The sequence below is a fragment of the Theropithecus gelada genome, chromosome 4 (assembly GCF_003255815.1).
Source record: "Theropithecus gelada isolate Dixy chromosome 4, Tgel_1.0, whole genome shotgun sequence".
Taxonomy (NCBI): Eukaryota; Metazoa; Chordata; class Mammalia; order Primates; family Cercopithecidae; genus Theropithecus; species Theropithecus gelada.
The window spans coordinates 43,353,942-43,372,929 of record NC_037671.1 but is presented as its reverse complement, the minus strand read 5'-3'; the positions used below and the strand labels follow the sequence as shown (position 1 = coordinate 43,372,929).

The following is an 18,988-nucleotide window of genomic DNA, read 5'->3' as shown; positions in this document are numbered from 1 at the left end:
GGCTGAGACTGGAGGATGACTTGAGCCCAGGAGTTTGAGACCAACCTGGGTAACATAGTGAGACCCTGTCTCTACAAAAAAAAAAATTAAAAATTAACTGGGCGTGGTGGTGCACACCTGGAACTACAGGTGTAGTTGAGTTGAGGTTGAGGCGGGAGGATGGCTTGAGCCCCGGAGGTTGAAGTTGCATTGAGCTGTGATTGTGCCACTGCACTCCAGTGTGGGCAACAGAGCAAGACCGTATCTTAAAAAAAAAAAAAAATTGGTGGTGGGGTGGGATGGCCACTTTTGTGTTTTTAACCTCCATAGAAGATTTGGATGTACAGCCAACTGGGGTCTAAATATTAGTCCTCGTTTCTTCCAAAGCTGCAAGGACCAGTCCTCTATTGTGCTTATGGTAGGAAAATAAAGTTCATGGATTTAGCCAATGGTTCAGTATCAGAGCTATTTGGGAAACTAGACGTTTTCTTTTTTTCCCCTTACTGTGGTATTGAGAGTTAAAACGCCAGACTTGCTATTGATTTTCTCCCTAGAGTGACTTTGGGTCTGTCACAGGACTTGCTGCTTTCCCAGGTATAAAAGAAAGAACAACTGTATTTTAGAACGGGCTGGTTAAAACACCAGGAAAGTACTGGTTAAATATGATCTTTGTACCTTAGACTGTGTTCTTATCACAAATCAGCCTGATAAGAGGCAACAGTTTCAAAAAAGTATTGCACTTTTGTATTTCTAGGTGGAACAGACAGATTCTTCATGTTGTTGGGGTAGGGGCAGTGGAGGGTCAAGTTCATTATCAAACTTTTAGACTGAGGCTTTTCTTGAAGCACTGCGTTTGTCCACATAAAATTGAAGGGAAAAAGGAAGGAGAGATTGTCTAAATACAAAAAATTGAAAATGAGAGTGGAGGATAAGAAACTTACAGTATTTTGCTTAACTCTGCAATTACAGATGTTCCTCAGCTTATGTTAGGGCTATGTCTGGGTAACCATATCTTAAGTTGAGTTCAGTTGAAGAGTATACTGAATGTGTATGGCTTTTGCACTGTTGTAAAGTCAAAGAATTGCAAGACAAACCATTGTAAATTGAATACCATCTGTAAACCTTAACACAAGTCAAAACATGGATTTTCTAGGCTTCCTTTACTTTTTTAAAGAGATTATGGTTATCATTATTATTTTTTTTTTCGTGGCGTTTGAGCCTTGATTCTTTAAACAGAACCTAGTCTCATCCAGGACTGGCTGTCAGTGGAATTCTGGGACTCAGCAGGAATGTGATAAAGCACTTCTTCATTTGCTGATAGTAGTCTTGGGTCAAATTCCGACGACTTATCACACTTGAAGCCTGGGGAAAGGAGGCATGTCCTGGTAATCAGGGTGAACACATTATTCCTGGAAACCTAGTTAGAGTTTGGCAAACACCCAGAAATTCACCTGTGAATTTTTGCTTCCACATAGGACTCAAACCTTTTAAAAAAAGAGAGACTTGACATCATTCTGCCATTACCATCAAACATCATGTATTGAATACTTTTAAATGAGTGTATATCTGAACATTAAACTACTACTTTTCACCTGCTCCTCTCTAATAAAGAAGCTAGTTGCTTTTTAACTGGCATTTGGGATGTGGCTACCATAGATTTCTCATGCTTTTTGTTCCACCTTCTGCCAGATTACTTGCCTTCAGAGAAGGGAAAGGCCTTCATTTGATTGTCGTAAGAAATCTGTATGGGAGAGTTATTCTACATTGTCTAGGCAAGTCCTGGTTTAACCACGGCTTGGTTCATAGCCTGGGGTGTCCCCGTGTCTGGGACTGGCTCACTGGTCTGTGGCAACTTCCAAATGTTCGAGTTTCTTAAAAATCTGGCCACAGGAAAAACACACCACTTCTTTTATTAATGTTGCTGTTTTTCTTTTTTTAAAAAATACCCAACTTAACATAAACTGCATATTTCAGAAATCTAAACCTTGGGTCTGAGGCTGTTTGTGTTAAGCAGCCCCCTTGGTTGAGCAATTAGGACCTTCAGTCCCATAGTTGACTGGAGCCCATGGATGGTTGCATTTCTCTCCTTGCAGGTCGCTTTCGTCCTTCCCAAGAGCAGCATTAGAGAGAGAGGCACAGCCTAAATGAATTACAGCATGAGAAGTATATTTCAAGTCCTCTAAGGGCCTTGTCCAGTATGATTGGTTGGTGTCAAATGTTGTCCAGCTCCAAATGATATTAGGAAGACAGGCATGTCCCAGATGGCTATACATGTCACTGCTGTCTTGGTGGCAACAGGAAGACCTTGGTAAAATAAACAAACAAAACGTCTTACTGAGAGCCCTGCTGACCCCCAACAATGACTCGTTTCTTTTTGAACTAAGGCTTCAGTGTGCCCTTCCCAACAAGTCCCTTAATTTCTCCTCCAGAGTTTCCTTTGGTTTCTGATTTACCCAGGATTGACTAAATCAGAAGCCAGTCTTTCGTTCATGTTTTGATGTAGTTTACACAGAAAAAGCCCCAGAGGAGATCTGCTTTAACTCTGGTCTTTTGACTAAATATAGGATTAAATACTATTTTGTCATTTTTTTAAAAAAACAAAAGATGAAATAAGAAATGTGTAAAATAAGACACTTTATTTAACAAATGCTCATTTCTCAAGATTATTTTAAGTAAGCAGGGTTGTTCTTTTGGGCTTTTAGATTACAACTGTATCTCATGCCAGTTTTTTTGTTTTTTTTTTTTTTTTTTTTTTAACTTAGTGTATCTTAACCTTTCCCTTCAGAAACATGAGCAATTCAAATAGAAGACAGGGAAGCATGTTAATGGGTCCAGATAATATAGTTATATTTAATGGAAGGAGGGTTATAATTGAAGATGTCTAGTAATATTTTATTTAAAAAGAATCTGACTTATTTACTTTTTCCTCAGTGATTTATTTCTTTTACTTCTGTTTAGATTAGTATAAGATACAACCCTCAATCCAAAATTTAAACATATTTTAAATCTTCTTTGAAATGCTTAATTTTAATGAAAAAAAAATCACTGAAAAAAAAATTTTAAAAGCCCTAGGGACTTGCTAGTTAGGCAGCTGAGTCCTTGACTCTGAAAGCTGTTTGAAAGGAAAGTATACTGGGATTAAATTTTAAGCTGCCGGTTAAGTCTGTAGAATCTATGTTGGGTTTATAATTAGAGTGATAGTACATACACTAAGAACATCTTCAAGGAATTCTAAAAGTTAAATTTTATATTTTCAGAGGGTACCCTGAGAAATCTGTTTTGACTACTGTTCACCACTACCAAGTGTCTTATTTTATGTGAGCAGAGTACCACACAGTATACCCTACCATAGGCTCACTGACTTCACTGACTGAGTCCTGCTTTTTTAAAGAAATGGCTGAAAGTCGTATCTTCATGGGTTGGCAAATGCTCAGCTTGAGAATGATCAGGTGCCCATGCGCATGTCTGATAGAAAACACCTGTCAACATCAAGCCCTGGAACACTGATATTTCCTAAACGTGTCTATGAAGTGACATCTTCTCTTAAGTGTGTTAGGAGTGAGAAAGACCAAAAGTAAATTATCTTCATGGAAGCATGTTGTTTTCATGTTTTAGTAATATGTGAGTTGTTGCAGAATTAAAGTCAGGTAAGAGTGTCGTGAGGACCCCTCCTCTATTACTGGAAGATTTTGATCAGTAACTGGGACCTTGCAGGGGGGGCTTAGTCATAGCATTTCTGTAGGTGCAAACTCCATCAGACTGCAAAAAAGGATAGTAAAGGATCGTTTAGCCCTCTTTCCTGAGGGTAATTGGCCTGTTTCTGTTAAGAGTTTAATTTACCCTCAGCAAGGGGCCAAATTGGCCTTAATTGTGTCCTAATTATTTGCTTAAATAGCTAATCTTTCTCCTATCACCTCTTGATATCTGTGAGAGGTTACTTCTGAGCTGCTGCCTAATTTACAAACATCTTTTTTAACTCTTTAAATATTCCTGCATGGACCAGCTTGTTACTGTATTATCCCCATTCCTGCATTCAACGTCCTTCATGAATTCTGCTGAGGTCTTCTCAACATAAGGAAAATGTTCTCGTATTATATTTTCACTCAGCAATTATTGGTCTCCTTCAAAGTGTAGCCATTTGTTTGAAAACATGAAAGCAGGTCTGGCTAAAAAAGAATTAAATACCAGTACATTTGGGGAATTTCAAAATTACCATAAGTGAAAAAATTGGCCCTGAAGGACTGAAAAACATTCATTAGAGAAAAATGGAATGGTAAGATTGCCAGTGGATATGGGAGCGGGACATCTAGAAGGTGTCTAGAGTTAGTAAGCTCTGACATGTACACGGGGGCATACTCAGAGGATTTCAGTATCTTCTCTGCTGTGGTTCAGTAGCAGGTCCTTGCACATCTCAATCTTACCAAAGAAGGTCATCTTGTCTCATGAAAGTTTTAGGATTCCTGTCAACCTTGAGTATTGTAAGTTAGGGGAAAGTTACTTTGATACGGAAGTGTGGGAGGGAAAAGTTTAGAAAGGGATTCAGAGTAAAGAGACATGATGTTCTAAACTATATTTACAACCAGTCAAAAGCAGAGAAATGAAACCCTTCCAAAGGAAAATCAGATGTATCACTCATTCTACCTGATCTCACACCTTCTACTGGAGTTAGCATCATAAAGTGATGGTGCCATGGCACCATGAAAACTCACGTGAGGCCGAGCCCAGTTGCCCTACTTCAGGATGTCTGCCAGCTTCTCCTCATAGTATAGGAAGTTCTCCTGAACGTCTTCCCAGGGCTGAAAGGCCTTGGATTCACCCTCTTCTTGCTCCACAAAATTCTGCCAGACGTATTCGAAGTCCTGGGGCTTCATGATGCGCAGTTTACAGCCAGCCTCCTTCAGCTTCTTCAGAGCAGCCTGGATCTCCGGCTCCTCCCACATGAAGAGTCGCCCCACCAGAATGAGCAGACGCAGGTTCTTGGTCTTGCTAAGGGTTTTGGTAATGCGGTCAGCGCACGCCGCACAGGGGCTGGAGGACACATACCAGGTGACATTGTACCGCAGGGCTGGGTCAAAGGCTGGCAGGATGGTGTTGAAGAAAGCTTCCTCTGCATGGGCAGCCGCATGTTCATCCTCTAGGTATCCCCGAGATGCCTGCACTTGGCCCCCCTTGCCCTGTGCTTCAACCACGTAGCAGAGGAAGGTCTTGTTCCTCCCGGAACTGTACTCCACATTCCGGAACTGGAATTTAAAGAAGTTGGCAGGCAGCCGTTCTCTGTAGGTCAAGGAGACAAAAGGACAGGAAAGAATAATAAGTTCTTGTTTCTAGAACCAGCCTAGAGTAGGTAGCTCTTCCAGATCAGTATTTCAGATATGCATTCACTCTTACTAGAAATAGCTCTTGCCTGTGGTAACATGAGTGACCAAAAAAAAAAAAAAAAAAAGTATTAAAAAATCCAAAAGGGTCTCTCTGAAGGAGAGGAGAATTTGGATTGAGGTGTGCATTCTGGTAACCCTACTAGGAAGGGTCTCCAAACATTGTCTCCACCATCTCTCTTCCAGCACAACACACCCCTACATTTCTAAATCATTGAATCTTTAACCTGCCTATACCTTAGAATCACCTAGAAGACTAAGAATGTTAATGCCTGGGCCTCATGCCAAACCAATTAAATCAGAACATGTGGAGAGTTGGTCCAAGCATCAGTATTTTTAAAAAGCTCTTTGGATGATTTCAATAAGTGGCCAGGTAAGTAGCAAGCATATAAAATTTCTCAAGACAGAGCAAGACAAAGATTTTGCAGGCATTTTATGCTTTCTTTTCTCTTCCTTGTAACTCATGTAAATTGCATCTTGGCGTGAAATGGCCTAAAACTTGCAATACCATGCTCTCCTAGTGACTACTTCTCAAGTCTGTGTTAACTTTCAGGTAAAGGGATTGTCACATGGTAAGTGTCCAAGAAATTTTGTCTGTGAGGCCAGACTACTCAAGGGTATCTTGGGATAATTAAGCCTGTATTTAGTATTGAGTCACTTCAAAATCTTAAAGGACTTGGTGTCTGCCCTCCAGATGCTTATAATTTAGCAGCTAGATTGCAGCTGGACAGAGAAGATGTCAATGAAACAGCTGAGAACATTACAAGACTGCTAAAATTGGATAGGTACAGTAGGGGAAGTATTATGAAGGTTCTCGAAAGTATAGCCTTGATTCAGGAGGCAGTAGAGAATTGTTACAGGTTCTTGAGAAGAAAAACAATAAAAGTGATGTCCATGCAAGATTACTCTGGTGGCAATAGGCATATGGTGTGAAGCTGAGGAAAAACCTCAAATTGAACAAGTTCAGTAGGTGTCTTAGGACACTAGACTCGGTGATGAATTGTGTGGGTGCCTTTGAGGAGGAGATGGATGGTTCGGAAATGAAAACAGCAGGATTTTTTTTTTTTCCCAGAACATTCTACCATCAGATTTGTTTAAGTAGCATGATAGATCTAAGTATCATATTTAACTATAGCGGGAAGAGGCCAGGAGTTCTGAAAATTTTGGTTATAACAAGGAGAAGAAAAAAGAGTTGAAGATTGTTTTTACTTTTATGTGTATGTGTGTGTTTTTCTAAAATAGGCAAGATTTGTGCAAGTTTGAAGGCCAAAGAAAATGAAGTTTTAATAGGAGAGGTGAAAAATGTCAGGAGAGGAAGAGATGAGTACCAGCTAGAAAGACTCAATGTTTTCCTTTTTAAAAATGTAATCTCTCTGTCTACGCCAAGAGATAGCTATGGCACCATTGATTCTACTATTGCCTATCTCCACCTCTTCTCTTTACGCAAAGAAGTCACCAGACTCCTTGGGCTGCAGGGGAATCCCTGGTATCCCAGGGCCTTGGCTGCCTAGGGATAAGCAGCAGATGCCAAAGATATGAGTAAACTTGACTTATTTCCCTGCAGGATTCCCTCACCCCCGCCCATCACCAAAATGTATCCACCACCCAAGTTTCCATGTCCCTTGCTGTCAGGTTCGTTTTCCACTGTGGAGATGGATGTGTTTGAGGACCCAGCCCCAGGATTCCTTTAGGTACTATACTTAGCTCTCTAAGCCCCTCTGTCCCTAGTTGGAGGTGTTTATTGTTTACTTAACATTTTAGGAGAATGGATAGCCTGATGTTTCCCTGCTCTTCTTCTCAGTCCCTGTTAGGCGTTCACTTATAGTGAGTGCTCCCTAAAGGTACTGACCCCACCAGACCACTCCTGAACTTTACCAGTTGCCAAATGGTCCCTTCAGTTCCTGGAGTGCCTTTTTGCTTTTGAGAAGCACAGAGCTTACCTTTCCTGCCCAAACTTGCTCTTCAAGCCCTTTTGCCCCCCTCCCCAAGTCTAATCCAGGGCCACCTATATGATGGATTGTCAGGTGGAACCCTTGCAAGTATTCATGGCTACTCAAATAGCTTGGAGGCTTGAACAGTAGTTGCTGTGTGGTCCCTCTTTTCCTTCTGAAGCTCCCAAAAGCATGGCTCCAACTTTGCTCAGTATAGCCCAGCTGAAAGTATGAATTTAGGCCAGTGTGAATTTGGCCCAGCATGCAATTGCAAATTGGCCTGGATGGTTGTGAGGTGACTGTTTCTTTCTGCCCTTCTTAAGCTCTGACATTTTCCCCTTCTCCTCTTCCCTAGGCAAGAGGAGAAGACCCAGAGAAACTTGAAACCTCAGGGAGAGGAAGAAAGGTCATCTCTATAAATACCTGTTTCCGACCCCTCTGGCGAGCAGCCCTAGAATCTACTCTGTCCCTCAGCAGAGTCTTCTGGACTAGATGCCTCAGGAAAAGAAGTGCTTTCAAGGAGCAAAGGAAAGGCAGGGAAGGTTTGGTTCCTAGTCGTTCCCTTGGGCTTGCTAAGAGACTAAACTTGTTTGATTTCTGAATGGGTTTCTTGGTCTTCTAGAAGGAGCAAAAAGGTCAGATGAGATTCTTTAGGCCTCTCACATACTGAAATAGCTAGGTCCTGGGGGAAAACTAGGAGAACAGAGGTAGTAGAGGTCTGGAATTTCTACAGGGAGCTAGACAACATGGCCATCTCGGGCAATTTTGTAGACTCAGAGAATAAATTAACACTATTATGCCCACTAGTGGAAGGAAGTAAATAATGACACCTACTTGTTAAATAATCACCAGCAGGTTTTTAAAAGTAGCATGATAGGTCTAAGTATCATATTTAACTATAGTCCTTTACATTTAACCCAGAAAATATTTTACCAGTAGAGGGGTGTGTGTGTGTGTGTGTGTGTGTGTGTGTGTGGTGGTGGGCTGGGGGTGGTGGTGGTGGTCAGGAGAGAGATGCTGGTAGTAGATTTCTTTCCCTGATCCAGTCACTTCCTCATGCATAGAAAGCTACAGCCTGATTTCTATTCCCTCTCCCCAGCCTCTGATAGCACCTTGTTAAGCACCGTTTCCTCATACTTTCTGCAAACAAGGCCAGTCACACTTCATCTACTTAGACCCAGGCTACTGGACATTTCAGTTCACTTGGGAGGAAACAGAGAGTCCAAATATCTAGAAAAAAAAAAATGGGAAGATAATCTTCTTGATGGAGGGAGAAGGAATGTGAGTAAATGTAATACATTTTTCTCAGGTTCACGTTCAAAACATTTGAATTTTTTAAGCATAAATCTATACTGTGAAAGGAAGCAACCCAGAGGGCAGTTGAAGCTAGGCTGAGATTAAACATTTGCTCTAGAATAATCCATGAGTGGAAAAATCTACTCACAGGTTATTATGTGTTGACTTGTTTCAGCTTTCCCTCACTAGACCTACTGGTGACTGGCGTGAAAGAGGGAAGATTGCTGGTTTCATTGGCCTTCTGCTTTCTCAGAGCACTTTTCCAAGCAGATATCAAGAAGTGGACATAATCAGAAAGAGTAGTAAGAGCAGGAGCAGAGCATTCTAGCAGCCTGACTCCCTAGAGCTGAGAAGGGAGCTCCAGATTGTGGGACTGGATGGGATTTTGCCCAAGGGAAGCCCTGGACTTGCCTGTTTTCCCTGGGAGGCATGGTCTTTACACCTTAGCTTTGACCTGCCCCCAACCCACTGTGGAAGGCAGGTTGGCCAGTCAGTGGATCGCCTTCTTTTCTTGATGACACACCACCCAGCGTGCTCCAGAGGCCAGGGTGAGGGTAAAGGGCTGTGTGTGATGTTAACTGGTATCGAAGTCCTCTCACTCCTTATCTCGCCCTTCTCCTCTGGACACTGCCTCTCTGTGTTCCTTACATGGCCAGAGTAAACTACTGGTAGCTAAAGAAGTGGTTAGAAGAAGAATCATTCTGTGTGCCATTTATCTTTGTTCCATAATAATCCCTTGGATAGGAGGTTCTGCTTTCTGTAAAAACATACACAACATAACTAGAGACAAAGCCAAGCTCACATCAAGGGTGTTGCCAGGCAGAGTCACAGTCACTTCTCACTGGGTTGGAAAGCTGGGGAGCAACCAGCTCTGGTGCCCCAGAGCTCCACTAAAACGTGCTGTGTCCAGAAGCAGGCATGAGCCAGGGGAATTCTTACCTAAGCCTCATGCTGCTGGATCTTCATACACCCTGAGCTGCTGTCCTCAAGAAACCCTCCCCCAGTTCACTCCCTATCTTGTCTGACAGAGAGCCTAAAAACCACACAAGAGGTTCTTATTCATTAGGTCATTCATTTATTCAACAAATACGTATTGAGTACCTATCAGGAGCTTGGTGCTAAGGATAAAGCAGTGAAAAAGACAAAGTGCTATCCTCGTAGAGGTTGAATACTAACGGGGGAAACAGGCAGTAAATGATCAACTCCTATTCAGTAAATATAAAAAGAATCCTCTCTGGTTTTTTGGATGCAGTGTGATGATTTGGAGTCAGACAGTCCTGGGGTTCACATCCTACTCCATCTACAAGCTTTGGCCATGTGACTTAATCCCTCTGAGGTTTAGTTTCCTCACCTGAAAGAGTGAATAATCCAACTTCTAAGGTTTTGGACAACAGTAGACACTCAAAGCTAGTCTGGGCACAGTGGCTCATGCCTGTAGTCCTAGCACTTTGGGAGGCTGAGGCATGAGGATTGCTTGAAGCCAGGAGTTTGAGACCAGCCTGGGCAACACAGTGAGAACCCATCTCTATAAAAAATACAAAAATTAGCTGGGCGTGGTAGCATTCACCTGTAGTCTTAGCTACTTAGGAGGCTGAGGCAGGAGGATCACCTGAGCCCGGGAGGTTGAGACGACAGTGAGCTGTGATTGCACCACTGCACTCCATCCTGGGCAACAGAGCAAGAAGCAATACCCCATCTCCAAAAAACAAAAAGGAAATTGATGTATGATACATATGATGCCTTCTCCAGGCCTCAAATTGTATCCTTTGGAGCTCCATCTTAAGCATTACCAAACTCGATCCATTTTCCACTGCTCTTCTTCTCACTTTCAGAGGTTTCTGGTTTTCAGTGGTGTGCTGGTAAGTGTAACGCTCAGCTCTCTGATAGAAGGAAGAATCCCTGATTTCTAAAGTTTGCTGATTTCCATAAGGTAAGTACTCCCATTATGGAGATTTCAAGCTCCTGAGGTGATATCACTGGATGCAGAATTGGGAAGAGACTTATAAACCAACAGGAGCTGGCTTCAGCACGCTACGGCAGTCCTAGGCCCTTTTCCAGAACATTCTACCATGTTATTTTGTTAATGTGCTCAGTTCCACTTTCTATCCTGAATGCCCTATTCAACCATGAACTGGGCATCTCTCCTTCCTACCAGCTACCCCCTCCTCATGTCGGACTGTTTCCTGAAAAGCCACCTGCTCTTCTGCTAGTTTGTGGCCCAAATATAAGGAGCACTAAAGATCTTCACTATTAGAGACCAGGCTAGAAAAGGAGCTGCTTTGGTGACCCCCTTGACTCCAGGAGGGATTCCTGGGGTGAATGCATCTCAAGAGGGAAGGAGAGGAAAGCTGTTCCCTCAACCTGTCCCTGTACAGACCCAGCTGCACCTCTGGGCTATTTTAAGCCATCTGTTTACCCAGAGGAGCCCAGGAGACAGCTCTCCACAGCCGTTACTTGTGGCCAGGAAACACTCAGGGCTCTACCTCCCACCTGAACTGCTCACAGAATGCTCAGAACGCTGCCCTTTCTGTGCCTCTTTTTCTGAGCCTTGGGTCCTAAGAAGCCTCTGATCCTCTCTACCTCCCAGATGGAGATAACGTGGAGCTCTGGGAAACCTGGAACCCAGAATGATAAGAGACCAGTAGAAAGGATACTTTGCTGGGAGTTAGAAGATGTGCCCGGTTCTGTGGTTTTGGACATATCATTCAATCTCCCTGAGTGTCAGTTTCCCCCTCTGTAAAGTGGCAATAATACATCTCCTTCTCCTACCTTTGTGCTGAGTGTTGAATGGTCTCATGTTCATGAAACTATGTTGTGATTATAAAGCCCTGGACAAATAGAAGTTATGTCAGTGGACTTAACCCTTCAGGATCCATTGCTCTGGGACCCCTAAAGCATGTTTAGCTCAACAAACAGTCTAATTCTGTTCTTGACCCACCTTGCCTCTGTGTTGGAATGCCACACAGAGTGTAGTGTGCACACACGCGTGTGTATGACTAAGGATAGTGTGTACCAGCATGCTTGAGTGTTAGAAAAAGGCTCTCCTTCCATAAGAAAGCCACTGGAATTGAGGACTGTCCTGGCCAGGCTGCCCTAGGCTTTCCCTGTGTCTATATTAATCTGTGCCCAGCTGCTCCCTTAATCCTAGGATGAGGGTGAGATTAGTTGGGTGGGCATGGGCAAATGGAAGTTCAGGGGCTACTCTTGCCTCAGGAAATAGGATGCATTTTCCCTTAGGTTCTCTTGGAAATCAGAAAACATCTGAGCTGGAAGGGACCTTACTAGTATAGGTTCTTCATGTTATAAGTGCTAAAACTGTGGCTGACTGGAAAATCACTTGCCAAGCTTGAAATATCAAGTCCAAATTGCCATTCAGGGCTTCCTTTCCCCCTTGAAAGCATCATGCCTCCTTTCTTCCTGAAACTTCTCTTAGTCTCGCACCCACTCTCCCTGTGGGCATTCCTGGACACCCCATGAAGGAAACGTTTGGTTCAGGGAGGAAATGTGGCCTCATAGATTCCTTTATTCTTTGCTCAGGATTTAGCAGGGTCTTCCACTACAGGAATAGAAAGGGAAGAGGAAGAAGCCTACTTAGTTTTCTTCTTGGAGATGACATAATCTGGGTAAGACAGAGGTACCCTGCACACAGCCCCCTCCTCGCAGTCTGTAGAACCTTTTCTTTGGGTCCCAGTTCCTCTAGGCAATGCCTGAACATGTTGGAACAGCTCCTATGTCCATAAGCTCCTGGGCTGCGTTATCTGCATGTAATTTCCCTGTTTCTCTATGGAACAGCCCCTGAGGAGACTCAGAATAGATTTAATAAGAAAAAAGCTGCTTCTGAGTCTTGGGAAAGGATGGATCTATCTTTCCTGTCTTGGGAGCTTCTACTCCAGGAAGGAGCTCTAAAGAAAGGGCTAGAGGCCTATGGCTAGTGGAGAGACCCACTCAGGAACAGAGAGAGAAGTTGAGGGGAAGGGGTGCTTTGACCGGAGCCACATATAGATGTGCCAGTCTCATCCTCTGTCCTCACCAAACTCCCTGGGACTAAGCCTCTACCCAGAGAGGCAGGTGGCTGTCCCAATACCAGGAGGCCTGAAGGGTGGTTTTATTTTCTGGGCTCTTGCCTCCAAGGAGCTCCTCCTACCTCTCCCTGATTAGAGAGCCCAAGGTGTCACCCTAAGAAGCCATGAGAATTTGCTGCTGGGTCCCCTACCACCCCTGCCGTGCCCACTGGTGCACTCTCACTGCTGCAGGGTTGTAGCTGGCCCTGACGCCTAATAAAATACCATCCTGAATTTCCACAGCCTACCCCAAGCCTGCACTCTTCTACGGAGCAGAACCCTGGCCCACATCTGAGGCTTACCCTGTGACAATCTCAAAGGGCGGCAGCTCAATCAGCTCTTTCAGCTTCTCAGGGTCGTCCAGGTTCTCCAGATCCTCCCCATTCTGGGAGGCAGCCTCAGCGGCTGCAGCAGCCTCTTCCTTCTGGGCCATGGAGGGTCTGTGGCTCAGGAGTCACTGAGAGAAAGGAGAGGCAGGCAGATCTGGGCCAGGCTCTGGCGGCAGAGTCCCAAGCAGCTGTCAGCAGCTAAATCTGGCTGGGGATGACGGGAAAAGGACCCAGCAGGCCAGACTTCGTGCTCTCCCCACTTAGCCACAGGCTTTATAGCCAAGGCCTCCTGCCCCTCCCCCAGGCTCTCTCCCTCTATCTTTTTTTAATTGAGTGACGGCGGGTGCTGGGGTGGGGGAATGGAAAATCTGGCCATTAGTATCCCCTATTTATCAGTAGGCAAAGACAGGAACCTGGCAGGTGGGTATGGCTTGGCCTGCTCTCGTCTCCCTCTCCCTTTCAGCTCACCTCATATTCTCCCCTTTGTTTCCCACCCAACTTCCCTAGCTCCACTGGGGCAGAGTGTGGAAGGGGCCCCAGGGCAGGCATCTTGAGATTTAGGAGGGTGGCCTTCTGAGATTTAAGCAGGAGGAGATGTGTGTGAAAGGGGATGACTGCAAAAAGACCCAGGCCATTTCCTCTGGGGGAACGTGGGTTTAGGAAAGGAGGGGCCCAGGAAGAGGTGGGATCAAAACTGACAATTTGGGGAGAAAGTGTGTGAGTTGTGACTCAAAAGCGGCGGGTGCTGATTTGCCTATTACGAAGCCATAATGTAATGTCAAATCGATCAGGAGCCTCCCTAAGTAACAATAGCTGCCATTTACTTAGCTCAGAGATTTTGAAATAGGCCAGGCAGTGGGTTTAGGGGTTTAAATGAAATCAGATGTATGCTTGCCACAGCCATGGGAGGAGATGTGTATTATCCCATGTTACAGGTAAACTGAGACTCACAGAAGTGTGCAGAGCCAAGATTAAAATGCAGGCCTTTGTACTTCAGGCCAAATATTCAACCTCCGTGCTATGTGGCCTCACAGTCAGTCTTTTATTCATCTTAACAAATATTTATTGAGCATCTACTCTGTGCCAGGTGCTGTTTCAGGTACTGGGAATATGGCAAAAGAACAAAGCAAATGAAAATCCCTGCTGTGATGATTTGTGGAGCTTGAGGAACTGGACAACAAATAAGATAAGTAAAATACATGGTCTATTTGGTGCTGATAAGTGCCAAGGAGAAAAGACAGGAAATGGAAACAGGAAGTGCTAAGAGGTGGGGTTACATCCTTATAGGATGGCCAGGGTAAAGGACTTTGAAAAGGAGACAATTGAAGAAGGTGTGACGGAGGCAAGGGAACTAATCATTTGGATATATAAGAGGAAAGCGTTCCAAGGAAGGGAACAACGTGAGCAAAGGCTCTGAGAAGGGAGCATTCCTGGGGTGTTTGAGGAAGTAGTGAGGACATCTGGGTGACTGGAGAGTTCCAAGAGATCAAACCAAAGAGATAACAAGGCTAAAAGGGACTGGGGCCTTATGGGCTGTCATAAGTACCTTGCTTTTTCTCTGAGTGAGGTGGGAAGCCTTTGTCTCTGAACAGATGAGACAGGTGGTCTGAGCACTTGGGAAGAGCAGAGGCAGGGGACCAATGAGAAACCTACTGAGGCCGGAGAGAGATGATGGGGTCTCCTAGAAAAGACCCTGAGCTGGAACAGCAGCAGAGGATGGTTAGATGATTTTTGCAGCTCTCATGATGGGTACTTAGCAGGGGCAAAAGTCTTTGTGTTTAGAGCAGTGCAAACACTCTAGGCCATTCTCAGGGAAGCAGAAGGAAGGGGTCGGGGTCACTTGTAGGTTGAAAATGAGGAACCCAAGAACACTGGGGAGTGGATCTGAAAATAGCTCCAAATGGGTTTGGCTGGTGGAGATGAGAGGGTAGGGCACCCTTTAGAGGGTCTGACTAGAGAAGAGGAGTCAAGATGGCTTGGAAGATTTGGGCTCCCTCCTCCAGAGAGTGAGCAGCAGAGTGCTCCGTTAGTGTGATGCCCAGCATTTTGTTTGCCAGGATGCTCATGGTTTCTTCCTGTTGTCCAGACATAATTACTAATAGCACCCCTTTACTCCCAAAGGTGTCCCGCTGTGAACAATAAATTATATGGTCCCCTACCTTTTGGATTTACTACTAAAAGCTTTTTTTTTTTTTTTTTTTTTTTGAGATGGAGTCTCACTTTGTCGCCAGACTGGAATGCAATGGCACGATCTTGGCTCACTGCAACCTCCGCCTCCCGGGTTCAAGTGATTCTCCTGCCTCAGCCTCCCAAGTAGCTGGGACTACTGGTGTGTGCCACCACACCCGGCTGATTTTTGTGATTTTAGTAGAAACAGGGTTTCACCGTGTTGGCCAGGATGGTCTCCATCTCCTGACCTCGTGATCTGCCTGACTCGGCTTCCCAAAGTGCTGGGCAGCATGAGCCACCGCGCCCGGCCACTGAAAGCATTTTTATCCACATCTTATTTTTTCAAACATTTTTCCAGGAGAATAAAGCACAGAGTAGAGGTAATAGTTCCTGTGTCCACAATAAAAAGACAGTGGCAGCTGATAAACTGCAAAGAATGTGTTATGACACAAACATCCCACGTTTAAATGCAAAGAGTTTACTTCATTTTCTTGTTCAGTCAACATTTATCAGAGGTTCCTCTGTTCCAGGTGCTGTGGTAAATACCAAGAGTACAGAGATGAATAAGGTGCTGCCTCACCAGGGGCTCCCAGCTTTTATCATATTTGGGGCATTAATCAAGCACTCAAGCATGCATTATCTCATTTAGTCCTTACACCAGTCTCACATGGGTGTGAATTATGGACCTCATTTTGCAAGTTAGGGACTTGTGGCTGAGAAAAGTAAAGTGATTTGTATAAGATCACACGGGCTTTGAGTTCAGGTCTTTGGAGCCCAAGTTCAGCCTAGTCCCAGGGCTGCACACAGCTACCTTTGATAAAACATCTCTGAAGCATTATAAATGTGCATCCGTCTCCCACTTCCCAGGCCCAGCTACAGTGATATGCCTGGATCAACGGAGGAAGAGTAAAATGTCTTGGGGAGGAAAGCAAGGAGGATGGATCCTTTCAGTTCACTGTTCTCCTGCAAGAAAGACTTCCTCCCTGAGGACAGGGCCTTCTATTTTGGCTGTCATGTATAACCCTGGATTAGGAGGCAAAAAATATTCTATGTTCATATCCCCATCTTAGCCCCTGATTCACTGTGTGATTTTGGACAAATCACTTGACATCTCTGAGCCTCTGTTTTCCCATCTCTGACACAGGCTGTGCTATTGATTTCTATTTCCAAATGGTCAAAAAGCAGAAAATAGGGCGCAGAGTGGGCTTGTGAAGACCACAGGTGAATGGTGTGACGAGAATTTCCTGCCTCTCCCAACAGCTCAGAGTGAATGGTGCACAGGTGGTCTCAGCCTGGTCCTTTCTTAAGAGTTGACCCCTTTCTTCTCTCTTACTTATAGACAATTTTCCCTTTGACCTTTGGGAGAGGGCCCTGGGTCTGCCCCCAGACTGATGACTGACAGCTTCCTTTTTCACTGCTTCTTTGAGCCTTCCTCGTCTCCCAACCTGCCATCCCTGGAGGCCCTCTGATCTGCTCTGGCTATTTATGGCACCTCCTGGGGGCCTGAATTCCTGGCTGGTCTCTGGCTCTCCTTTCCAAGTCATACCAGTTTACCCTGCTCACCCCAGAGTGCAACAACTAATCTGGGGGATCAGATGCCAGCAGCTTGACTCCTCTCCCTACAGCTGCCTCTATACTCTTTAGGACTGGCACACCCCATCCCCAGTGTTAACCCTGTTGGGTCAGGTTCTATCAATAGTCCCCCTCCTGCACAGGAGGATACTGGGCAGTAAGGTATTTCATTGAAGGTCACACGTGGAGTCAGTGGGGTGCTGGGATTTGAACCCAAATCTGTCAGCTCCCAAGTTCCATGCTTCTCCTACTGTGTCATATTCCCTGGAATTTAGTAACAAGGAGAGCTGACATCCTGACATTGCCCTAAAATATTATGTAGGTTAACTCATTTATTCCTCACAAGGATGTTTGGGGTAGGTACTATTATTATCCTAATTTTTCTGGTGAGGAAATTGAGACCAGAGAGGTTAAGTGACTTGCCCAAAGTGATGCAGCTAGAGAGGGCAGAGCCATGTGCTTCCAGAGTCATATTTTACCTTCTTCACCATTCAGTCTCAACTGCTGCCAGCACCCCTGAGGCCCAGCTCTGGGAGAAGGGAAGGACAGAGACCAGTGGGAGTTGAAGGGGCTGAGAAGGAGTTCTTGCAGGAAGAACAGACTCTAGGAAATAATTGGTACATGAAGGTGTGTGTGTGTGTGTGTGTGTGTGTGTGTATGTATGTGTATGTGTGTGTGTATATATCTCTGTGTGGTGGGGGTACAGGTTAAGAGACACCAGACAGCTAGTATCTGGGGATGGAAACCAAAATTGGAATCCTCCCATCCTGTCTCTGCCGGTCCTTGCCCCCTTCTTGTTGGGATGGCAGTGGCTGGAAGGAGCTGGGTTAGGCCTGGGATACACTGCAGCATGCCTCTCCCTGTCCCACTTCCCACGGTCATTTCAGAAAACATTCAGAGATTCCAGGAGGTGGCTGAGAAGGAGAGGACAGGGTCAGGCACGGTTGTTCCTTGGATCTTGGCCGGACGTGGAGCTGCCCTCATTGGGAAGGGAGCAGAGAGGCCAGGAGGGGGGCTGGTGGAAAATAGAAGCCTCACTAGAGGAAGGTTTAAATTCTCACTCTCTGAAAGAGGATACCTCAGGGGTGCATTGATGGAGTTGGTGCTTTATGTGCAGGGACAGCTGGGACCCCAACAGTGCGTTGCCCCAGAGACCCAGCCCAGGCGTGCCTGCCCCTCCGGTCACTACTGAGACAAGGTACACAAACAACAGGCCTCGGGCACCAGACACCCCTCTGGAGGGCAGGAGGCTGCTTCCTCTAGCAACTGCTCTGTTGATATAAACACGAGGTGTCCAGGGCTTTGAGCAGCCTTGGCCAGTGAAGAGGGGAGGGGGCCAAGGGTCTCCCAGAGTCTGAGGCTGGGATTGGAGAAGGCACCAGAATCACAGGGCAGGGCAGGGTTTACAGTCTTCTGTACAGGACACAATCCTTGCCTTGCCATGTGGGACACGCCACCCTGGGTAAAATGGTGACTCCCGGGACTTGAGTCCTGGTCACCATGGTTTCCATTCCAGTAGCTACTCCTGGCACCGCCCAGCTACTGCGGCTGGCACTTTCAGTCTTTGAAGAAAGTGATCTGATAAGGATCATGGACATTAAGGTGACTAATAGTATTCCTCTTTGGCGCGGTGGCTCAAGCCTGTAATCCCAGCACTTTGGGAGGCCGAGACAGGCAGATCACGAGGTCAGGAGATCGAGACCATCCTGGCTAACACGGTGAAACCCCGTCTCTACTAAAAAAATACAAAAAACTAGCTGGGCGAGGTGGCGGGCGCCTGTAGTCCCAGCTACTCGGGAGGCTAAGGCAGGAGAATGGCGTAAACCTGGGAGGCGGAGTTTGCAGTGAGCTGAGATCTGGCCACTGCACTCCAGCCTGGGCGACAGAGCGAGACTCAAAAAAAAAAAAATAGTATTCCTCTTTGAAGGGGTGTTTGCAAGGCCAAAGAACCTACTGGGAGGAGGTGACAAACTACAGTCAACTTTTGAGAGGAGAATTTCAGCCCTTAAGATGAGAAATGTGTTGGAGTAGGTGCAAGTGGAAGAGCTAGGGGGATTTTCTGGTGCTTCTCTTAGCAGATAATCTCTGTGTGGGCCATGGGACCTTGGAAAGGGATAAATGAGGCCCTGATGAATATGACCGAGGCCCTGGTATGACCAGGGATAGCTTCCCCTGGCTTCCATATCAGAAGAAGAGCCTAAATGTATGGCGTGTCCTCGACTTTGTAGGGGTGGGGGGAGAAGGAGTCTGGGAGGTGGGTAAATGTTTTGGTGGGC

At 45.4% G+C, this 18,988-nt stretch overlaps 1 protein-coding gene across 1 annotated transcript; it reads right to left on the bottom strand.

The window, feature by feature from the left end:
* Positions 1-188: 188 nt before the first annotated feature.
* On the bottom strand, positions 189-13,220 carry APOBEC2 (apolipoprotein B mRNA editing enzyme catalytic subunit 2). Its single transcript, XM_025383117.1, has 3 exons — positions 12,945-13,220; positions 4,689-5,253; positions 189-2,283 (listed from the first exon to the last, which is right to left on the bottom strand). Exons 1-2 carry the CDS (start codon positions 13,073-13,075, stop codon positions 4,710-4,712), a joined length of 675 nt encoding a protein of 224 aa, XP_025238902.1. The 5' UTR covers positions 13,076-13,220; the 3' UTR covers positions 189-2,283; positions 4,689-4,709.
* Positions 13,221-18,988: the final 5,768 nt, after the last annotated feature.

Coding starts and splice junctions, on each gene's coding strand:
- APOBEC2 (XM_025383117.1), bottom strand. CDS start 13,075: ATGGCCCAGAAGGAAGAGGCTGCTGCAGCCGCTGAGGCTGCCTCCCAG. Junction 5,254..12,944: donor CCCTTTGAGATTGTCACAGG/GTAAGCCTCAGA, acceptor CTTGACCTACAG/AGAACGGCTGCCTGCCAACT.